This window comes from Nesoenas mayeri (assembly GCF_963082525.1).
Source record: "Nesoenas mayeri genome assembly, chromosome: 13".
NCBI lineage: Eukaryota > Metazoa > Chordata > Aves > Columbiformes > Columbidae > Nesoenas > Nesoenas mayeri.
Window position 1 is genome coordinate 20,550,101 of NC_137550.1, and position 10,015 is coordinate 20,560,115.

Below are 10,015 nucleotides of genomic sequence, written 5' to 3' on the forward strand. Positions count from 1 at the left end.
CCGGGGTGCTGGCACAGGGGGCTGTGCTGGCATCGCCCTGTCCCCAGCCCGCCCCACGCTGCTGCCACCTTTCCACGGGTGCTGGTGGCAGGTGGGTTCCTGGGCAGCACAGCCCCTGCCCACAAGGGCACAGAGAGCAGCCGGCAGCGCTTTTACATGTGTGTTTACATGCATACATATATACGCATGAAGCCAAAGGCTGCCCAGTGCTGTGATGGTTTTATGGCCATGGCATCAGTGCAAAGGGCTATACTCGCTGGTACTTTTGTGGTCCCACCCTCCCAGGTGCAGATGGCCTGATGGACACCTGCCTCTTCATCATCGGAGCCTTTGAGCCCGAGCACTTGGCGAGTACAAGCAGCATGCCCGGGGCTGGATGGGCAGCCTGGCCGTGCTGTGCTCCAAGGTTCGGTCCTGCTGCTCAGTACAGGACCCTGGAGGAATCCCGCGCCATGGTTTTCCCGTTCCAGCACTGCAGAGCTGCGAGCAGCAGCGCAGCGGTGCTGCGGTGTCCAGCTGCTGGGCTCCTCCCTCAGCGCTGTTCCCCTGCGCTGTCAGAGACCTTTGCGAACGACGACGGGAGGAACGGGGTTTGCTCCCCGCTGCAGTCCCACCTGGGAAGTGGCCCAGTGCCTGTGACTGCTTGGCCACCACCTACCTGGGTAAGGCCAGCATGGGACCTGGGGACAGGGATGATGTGGGGCGGGATGGGCTTGCCTGGTGAGACCAGCCAGGGCTACCGAGATGTCTCTGCCCCCTCTAGTGATAAAAGCGGGAGTCGTCCTGCTGTCAGCCACACCACCAACCCCGGTTCATGAGGTTTGCACTTTGGCTGTGCCCAGAGTGAGATTTCTTCCTCTCCACACTTGAATCTTGCAGCCTTCATCACCATCGTCTTCACCTACTCCAGCACGTTCTACTCCATCTGCATCGTGGCGTTCAAAGCAGAGAGAAGCATCTGCTCCAGCAAGTTGCCATCACAAAGCAGATCTTCTTCATCGTTGTCTTCACGGACGCTCGCTGCGGAGCCCCATCTTCTCCCGGAGCTGCTCTCCCTGCTACAGCTGGATCCCAGGTGAACCCCACTCCTGAGGCACAGCCCACGCGGCTCAGCTCGGGGATGCTCCTGTGCTGAAGAGTCACTGAGCATGAAGGTTTCCTCAGCAGCCAGCAGGTATCGTTAGTACTTTATTAATTACATGGATGGGAAGAGCAGCCCCCATCCAAGTCAAACAATCTGTTGCAGTTGCATATGATACAAAACAAAAGTCCCTTAAATACAAAATACACGTCTTTTAAGTGAGCATCACCTGGCACTGAGCTCTACTGCCAGCGTTATATATTAATATTCCAACTGTACAAGTATTTATAGATAGGAACAAAAGAAACATTTTAAAAAAATATTAGGAGAAAGATCACTCTCCCAAATGTTAGTTATATTTATATATATATATAAATATATATATAAAAACACAGACGAGAGGCTGGGTTGCTGTTTTTTTCACCAGGAGACAGACAGGTTGTGTTACAGCAAAGCGGACACTGGGAGTCGCTCCCGCATGTGGGTCGTGCTGCCGTCCAGTTGGAACGGGGTCTGCTGACTTGGGTCCCTGCTGGAGCGCAGGAACCAGGTCGGGTCAGCTCCGCGGAGGAGCAGGGAGGGGTGGGGAGGGAACGGGCGTCTCTGCAGGGGCAGCGCTGGGGAGGCAGCTCCACCGCCGGGGGGCAGGGACACCCCCACGTCCCACCGCCCCACTGGGCCAGGGCAGTGCCAGGGGAGCCCCAACAGCAGCAGGACCGGGGAGCTGCAGCACCCGCCGCGTCCCTCCTCCTGCCCATGGTGCCTCTGCATAACCAGCCCCAGGGCTCGAGACGTGTCCTGCCCCTCCAGCTGCTGGGGATGCTGGTTTGAAGGGACAGGCTTGGCTTGGAACATGGTTCATCCAACCCCCACCAAAGCCCAGTGCACGAGAGAGGGCTTTTAGCCCGGTAAGAGCAAGGCACAGGACTAGAGGGCTTTTCTTCTCCTATGAAATTCAGCACCAAAGGTAATTTTAACAGGCTCCTGCCACTGTATCTGTGTGCAGCTGCTCGGCTCCCAGAACCGCCACCTCTCTCACTACCTGACAGGTTCTGCTGGTGCCCCCCCGGCTGTCCCTGCCGGGTGACACCGCGCACATCACACACCCCTTGCTGCCCACCCTTCACTTCCCAACACAGCACTGCGACCTCCCTGCTCGCTTCTCCTGCTTCTCCCCACGCACCTTCACTCCAGCTGGCACAGTGGGACCTGCTGCACCCCACCCTGTCCCCCGAGGTCACCCCCAGCTCCTCTCTGTGCTTCCCAACCGCTCTGGTGGGGACCAGGGGCTGCACAGCTTTGTTTCTGCTGTGCTGGGGCGGCCGAGGCAGCATGGGGACAGTGGGATGGGGATGCCCAGCCCAGGGTACAAGGACACACATAAATATGTGTCCCTGCCTCCCCTGCCACACTCCCCCCGAGAGCCCATTCCGGATCCACCAGCAAGTCCACGTCCGACAGGACCGAGCATCCTCCTGGCACCTCAGATCTTCGTCTCGGGGCCGCTGGGACTCAGGGCAGGGAAGGAGTCGCGGATCCTCACCAGCTCCATGGCACAGAGGTGCCCAAAGACCCTGTTGTACCACTCGGGAGACCGGCCCCTGGGGAGGGAACAGGAGGGGTGAGTGGGCAGGAGGGACCCTGGCAGGGCACAAGGAGCAGGGTGTCCCTTTGTGCTCCAGGACAGGGACCCAGTGTAGCTCCACCTGACGAGACACTGAACCAGCGCAATCTGACAGAAAAGGGAACGTGTGCCCCCGCCAGCCACAGTGATGTGGTGACATAGGGGAATGTCTGTGACCCAACCTGGCTTGTGCCAGCCCAGAATGACAACTGGAGTGCCACTGGCGCTGTCCCCAGCCTGGCCCCGCTTCCCCGGGGCAGGGCGAGCGGGTGAGCTCCTGCCCCCACCCTCCCGCGGGCCCCTCCTCACCTGAGGTCAGCTCTGCAGATGTGGGTGACCCTGGAGCGGCCCATGGCGCTGGGCTCCATCAGGTACTGGGACGTCAGCACGACGGCTTTCACGCCTCCCTCTGCCGGCAGCTTCTCGTGCTCCACTGAGATGGAGATGAGCAGGCAGGCTCCCCGCGGCAGGTCCGTGTGCCAGCGCCTGGGGACACAGGGGTCCCCTCAGTCCCATCCCTGCTGCCCAGCCCCGTGCAGCCCCTGCTCACCCCTCCGGGGAGGTCCCACCACCCCAGGTCCCTCCCTGTCCTCACCGGAGCACCACGCAGTCCCTGCGCGGGTGGGGGGCCATGCTGTCCGTCACGTAGTGGTAGACCTCCACGTTCTTGTCCAGCGCCTCCAGCACCTTGCTCTGCAGCAGGTCCTCGTCCCAGAGGTGACGCTCCCGCAGCACCCGGTGCAGCACCGTGGCCGGAGGGGCCTCCACCTCCGTGGACACCTTCCACAAGCGCAGTGGGTGCCCGTCCCCGACCTGATGGGCCAAGAGAGGGATCAGGTGGTCCATGGGACTCCCACAGTGCTGACCCCCCGAGTGGCTTTACCGATGGCTCCCACTGCCACGGAGCAGCACCAGAACAGCTGCTTGTATGCGGAGGTGGGATGGCAGCTGCTCTGGCTGCTGGAGAGGGCTGGATGCAGGCACAGCTCCTCTGCCAACAACAACACGGTGTCTCTGCGGGACTGCTGGGCACCGAGCACCCTCCAGCCCAGAGCTGCCCATCTCTCAGCCACCCTGGCCAGGGAAGGGGCTGCTGATCCCTCCTCACCCAAGGGAACAAGTGCCAAGGTTGCTGGCAGGTTGGCAGGTGCCTGCAGCACCTGTGGCACCCAGGGGTCACCCCATACGTGTTTCCCTGTGTGACTCCAAGCCCCCTCCATACAGTGGCATCTACCTTTTTGCAGGAGAGCTCTGTGTTCAGGGGCCCTGGGGTGCTCAGCCACCCCTTGAATTTCTCTGACGACTCTTTCAGCAGGTTCTGGACACTCTGCTCGAAGTAGGAGTGTAAATCCTTGCTCTCCCCCTGACACACGAAGTCCGCCAGGGGATGGGGATAAGCATCTGCTGCCATGTAGGAGCTGCTCAGCTGGAGCAAGATGTCATGGGAGACCTACAAGCCAAGAGCACACAGATCTTCAGAAAGCCAGATGGAGCCTACGGGGACTTGGTGAGTGGTCCCAGGCAGCTAGAAAACCACAACTCCTCATGCCACCCAGGAGGGGTGACAGGTGGACGCAGCCTCCCCGGGGACACGGCCTGCAGCCCGTGACCTTCAGCACCACGAGATGCAGCTGAGCTGCGCTCCAGGGCTGGCCGACCAGCGGCAGCCGTCCCGCTGAGGGTTGGGGGCCCTTACCTCACCCACACTGACTCCTCAGGACCCGCACCCTGCCGGCGAGGTTGTATCTGCCTCTGGCAGCACCCGGGTAGGGCAGTACCGGGCTGGAGATGCCACAGCCACCCACCTGGAAGAGCTTCTTGCAGTCGGTGATCATGTGGGACAGCCCCTGCGTTGCAGCCATGTTCTCGTTGAGGTCCTTCTGGTCAGGCTTCCCCGTGGTGCCCCTCTTGTGGATCGCCCTGCAGGGGAGCGGGCAGGGCTGGCACCACTGGGGACCCCCTTGCCCAGCAGAGCACGGGGCTGTGTGACAGCACATCCCACCAGGGAAGGGGCGATGGGAGGCTGGGGAGCCAACCCAGCCCTCACCTGGGCGAGGTGCTCTCCTTCTTGGACACATTGAGGTGGAAGATGGAGGGGGCCAGGCAGACGGCCAGGTTCCCGGCGGTCATCTGGTTCTCCTCGGCGGAGGCGATGTCGCTCAGGAAGTACAGCAGGGTCTGCAGCACCTCCCGGTTCTCGTCCGGCATCAGGATCACGGCCGCTTGCACCGCCTGCAGCCGCTGCTCCTTCGACACGACTGCCAGCGCAGGGCCAAGACCATGGTCAGCAGGTCCGCCCCCGCAGGCCACCGCCTGCCCCACCACCCCGTCCAAAGGAACAGAGAGACCCCTGCCGCCCGCAGACCCCGCTCCCACGCCCAGCCCAGCACTCACACTGGTAGATCTGGAGGAAGGTGTCCGTCAGCTTGCTGGTGAAGATGGGCTCGGGCAGGTCGCGGAAATACTGCTTCAGCAGGTCCGCCACGTCGTACGCCGACTGCCCCTCGTAGTTGACGTTGTCGGGGCTGGTTTCATTCATGTGCCGGAGCGCCTGGATCCGGGACTTCACCCCGGACTTGCGGAAGATGCCAACCTGCCGGGGAACAGCAGGTTGATGCTTGGGCACAGAGTGGGCAGGACCGGCCAGGAAGCCCCTTCCCCAAAGGTCTCGGTCCCCAGCCCAGAGGAGACACCTGTGGGAGCGGCGTTCCCACAGACAATGTCACCCTCCCGCTTCACCACAGCCAAGCGCCACGAGAGGCAAACAAAAAGGACCCCTGAAAGCTCGTTTTTTTCCCCAAATGACAGCGCTGCGGTGCAGCGGCGGCATCACCTGGTCCAGGCACCGGCTGCGCAGGTAGCGCATGGCCTGCTGGATGCTCTGCGGCAGCGGCTGCCCCGTCCGCTGCACGTTCACGATGGGTGGCACGCCAAAGACCATCTTGTCCCTGTAGTCAGGGACTTTACTCCGCTTCATGAACTTGGGCACAGTCCTGCGGGGTGGGACAGACAGACGTCAGTGCAGCAAACAGCTCCCTTAGCACCAGTGCACAGAGGGGAGCAGGGCCCGGTGACACACACATGCACACACATGCTTCTGCCACATTTGAAATGGAAGCGACGCAGCTTTCGAGCAGGAACTGCAACACATTTATTAAGCCAAAATACGCTTTAATGCTCGGCTACGAAAGGAAACCGCTGTCCTGCTCTTACATTGCTGCAGCATTTTTAATGCCCCACAAATGCCTGCATCCCTCCTGGACACAGATGGTGCCACGACCTCAAGCATCAGCCCCCCGCTCACCCTTGCAAAGACACCCACAGGCACGCAGAGCAAAGGCAGCTTTGGTTTCGGCTTTTCTCCTCCCTCTCCAGCACTTTGCACACTGAAGCTGCCCCAGGCTATGGGACCCGGTCTAGGGGGCAGCACCCGCACAGCCCATGGGGTCACCATCCCCACCCTCCTCCCCACCAGCTCACCATGTCCAGGCTTGCTTGTGGGGCACGGAGTACTTCTCCATGATGGCCGTGAGCCGGAGCAGGGAGCACTTCTGGAGCAGGTTGAGCTGCGCAGAGGACTGGCGGTTGATCTCCAGGGAGGCCGAGTTCAGGCTGGGCCGGTGGGAGTTCTGGAAACTGTGCCAGCGCAGCTTTCTGCAGGGAAAGGCTGGTGATGGTGGAGCTGGAGACCCCGGGGAAGGGCCCTTCCCCGCCCGTGACCCCAGTGCTGGGGGTGCTGTGTCCTCCCCGGGTGCTCACAAACCCGGTGTGACAGGGTGCCAGGCAGAGCACAAGTGACACTTTGCCTTGTCTCTAACGAGTCCTCCCAGCCCTGAATCAACCAGCACCTCCCCCTGCACCTCGAGCTCATTCAAGGGCTGTTACACAGCCAGGAGCCCAGACACTCAGGGTGACACATGCCCACAGGACCACCATGCAGAGCAATGCCATGGCAAAGGAGACATCTCCAACACCTGTGTTCCTGAGAACAAAAGACACCCCAAGGCGGTGGTGCTCTCTTGGGAGCCTGTTAAGCTCTTCCCAGGTCTATGCTGTTCCTGCCCCGTTGCTCCAGTGCATCCCCAAGCCCAGAAGGGACATTCCCAGCTAACGAAAAGTCCACCCGTCTTTATCCCTCCACACCTGCATGCAGGCACATCACCCTCCAGCATCAGCCCAGCAGGGCTAGAGAAGTCACAGAACTCAGCAACGGCTGCAGTTTTCTTAGGGAAAGCCAAAGAGAGCTCTAGCACACTGCAAACAAGCACCTCCTTCATCTAGACCTGCTATTAGTAAATGAAAACCCACTCAGAGGTGGCAGCCTGTGCACAGCAGGCAGCAGCAGGCAGCAGCCACCAGAGTGCACCAGCGACCCGTCTCTCAGCCTTCTCGGCACAAAGATGCTCCAGACCCCTCAGCATCTCTGTGTCCCTCTGCTGGACTCTCTCCAGTAATTCCTTGTCCTTCCTAAACTGGGGAGCCCAGAACTGGACCCCGTTCTGCAGAGGGGGCCTCCCAGGGCAGAGCAGAGGGGGAGGATTCACCTCGACCTGCTGGTCACACTCTTCCTCACACCCCCAGGTACCATCGGCCACCGGGCACATGGCTGGCTCGTGTCACCCTGTTGTCAACCACAACTCTATGATGCTGCTTTCCAGCAGGTCAACCCCCAACCCACACTGGTGCCTGGGGTCACACTCCCCAGGTGCAGGACCCTTCCCCAGCCCAGCCCCGCTCACCTGCAGGGCCTGGTGAGTGACGCTCCCACCCCCGAGTCCCGCCGCTCCCGCATCTCCATTTCCTCGGCCTCGTTGAGGGAGGTGCCTGTGCTGTCAAAGTCACTGGCAGAGGTGCCAACATCCGACATGGACCGCTCTTCGAAGTGCAGGTTGGAGGGTTCCCCTCCCGAGTCCGACTCCTCCTCCTCCTCCTCCTCAGCCCCTTCCTCCCCAGGCAGGTCGGGGGAGATGGCTTTATACCAGAGCTCCACCTTCTGCTGCAGCCCCCACATGTGCTGCAGGATGTCATCGAGGTTCTCGTAGGTCACCTCCCCGTCCTCCTTGCAGAAATCCTCGCTGCTGCCGAACTCGGGCACGTTGTCGTACACGCTGACGCGGCTGCCCAGGGAGCTGCAGGAGCCCCGGCGGCGGCAGGTGAAGCCCCGCGGGGAGGATGAGCCCTCCACGCTGCCGCCGCCGCCTCTCGCCAGCCCCACGGGCACAGTCCCCGACTTCCAGTGGGTCAGGGAGCTGCCGCCCAAGGGACACAAGCTTTCAATGGACAGGGATTTGGGGAAGGTGCCCGGCTTGTGGTCCCGCGGGATGTACACCAAGCAGTCCCCCCGGTACACCTGCCGGCACGGGCGGTCCTCGGCAGCCCAGTCGCCGCTGGCCGTCACCGACGTGTCATAGTCCTCCAGGTAGACCCCACTGCGTTTCGAGTCAGAGCCCACCTTGCTCCTGCCTGCACCCAGTAAGCGGTTAGTCCTGTACGATACCGAGAAGAAGTGTTTTTTGCCATGGAAAGAGGCAGATATCCCTCTTTTGGGGGAACTGGCCTTGGCGGCTGCAAGGTCCCCATTAGCCTTCAGGGTGCCCCATCCTGGTGTGGCCGTGATGCTGCTGTGTGGGGCCACTTTCTCATCTGGGCCAGCTTTCTCCTTGTCCTTCCTTCGGAGTGACTCGATCCTCTTCAGGAAGCTGCGAGACCGCCGCTTCTTCAGCTTCTCCTTGGAGCCCCCGTCGCGGCTGGAGGGCTGCTCGGGCGGGCAGCGTTCGCTCAGGCTGTGGCTGGAGGCGGCGATGGCAGCGGCGGTGGCGTGGATGGGGGCTGGGAGGCCGGCTGGCGCAGCTGCGGTGCCCAGCGTGCCGCCCGCGCTGCCGCTGCTGTGCAGGGACGTGGCCTCTGGGTTGGTGCTGAGGTCGGTGAGGACGCTCTCGCGGCTGGACGCCAGCGGCATGGTGGAGCTCAGCACCTCGGAGCCCTGCGAGAGGACGTCGACGGAGCCCACCCGCGACCACCTCTTGCTGTCCCTCTGGAAAGCCCACCGGTTGCTGATGGCGCACAGGTCTTCCTCCTCAGAGTCTTCATTCTGCAGGTGGTTGACAAGAGGGGACAGTGGATCGGTCAGAGTCCCAGAGGGTCTGTGTGTCCTCCCGCCCCGCTCAACTGGGACAGGCACCCCGGCAAAGGGCACAGTCACAGCACGTCCCCTTAAACCCACCCCGGTCCTCTTTGGTGATGAAGGGCTTCAGGAGGCACCAAGCAGCAATTTGCCATGTCTGAGGGCCACACTGCACAGAGGAAGGGACAGTGCTGCTCCAGGCCACCCGTGGACAGCTCGCGGGCAGCGGGGACGTCCCTGCAGAACATCCCCACAAACCACAGCCACGTCAGGGACGCAGGGCAGCGAGGGACGCAGGGCAGCATCCCCTCCCAGGCTAAAACAGGGCAGTCACAACGAGCAGGGTTACATTCATGGAATGATTTCTATATGCTAAACACCAAGCTGGTGTGCATTTTGAATGGATTATTCATTAATGGAAATGAAGAGTTTTTGCTATTAACATGCCAATATTAATTGTTGCAAGACGTGCTGCTGGGGGGTCTTTGAGCGCAGCTCAGCAGAAACCCCCGAGGTGAAGCTGTGGCTGCAGGGACTCAGCCCTGCGCAGCCACCACGGCTGTCGCTGCGCAGTGACAACTCCTGCGGTCCCACTGCTGCTGCCAGAGCCTCGGGGCTGTGCGGGGGCACAGGGCAAACGCAGGCGCCCGCCGAGTCAGCCGGGCAGCGCCAGGGCCGTGCTGGTCCTGGGTGGCAGTGGAACAAACAACCGGGCAGCGCTGGGAGCTGTTGTGAGCCTGGGGCAGCCCAAGCACAGGGGTGTTGTCCCTGAACACCAATCGCTGCCACCGCTGCGCACGTTCCCCAGCCCCTCGCCTGCCCACGAGCGCACAGCACATACCTGTTTACGCTGAAAGTGGACTTCCAGCTTCATGGAGGCACAAGTGTTCAGGGTCATCAGCCTCCTGCAAGACAACAAGTGAGGCTTTACCCCAGTCCTGGCCCCAGGGGGCCACGGGGCTCTTCTTTTTGCCTTTTCTGTGTGACCGCCCTTGTTTGCTGTCACCTGTCAGCCAGCAGCTGCGGCTCCAGGGATCGGGGGACACGCAGAGCAGGACTGGCCCCAGCCAGGCCCTTCCCCTTTCCCTAGCCCACAGCTTCAAGTCCTGTTCCATTTTTCTCTATACAAGCGAACGAATCTTCAGTTAGTTCACTTTAATCAGCACCTTCACGAACACTAAAACGA

General features: G+C 61.5%; 1 protein-coding gene across 1 annotated transcript; it reads right to left on the bottom strand.

The window, feature by feature from the left end:
* Positions 1-2,564: 2,564 nt before the first annotated feature.
* STARD8 (StAR related lipid transfer domain containing 8) lies at positions 2,565-9,734 on the bottom strand (the record flags this gene model as incomplete). Its single annotated transcript, XM_080352833.1, has 11 exons — positions 9,671-9,734; positions 7,445-8,796; positions 6,186-6,359; positions 5,539-5,698; positions 5,100-5,298; positions 4,753-4,963; positions 4,511-4,625; positions 3,940-4,155; positions 3,301-3,518; positions 3,015-3,191; positions 2,565-2,682 (listed from the first exon to the last, which is right to left on the bottom strand). Exons 1-11 carry the CDS (start codon positions 9,725-9,727, stop codon positions 2,565-2,567), a joined length of 2,997 nt encoding a protein of 998 aa, XP_080208959.1. The 5' UTR covers positions 9,728-9,734.
* Between the last annotated feature and the right edge of the window lie 281 nt (positions 9,735-10,015).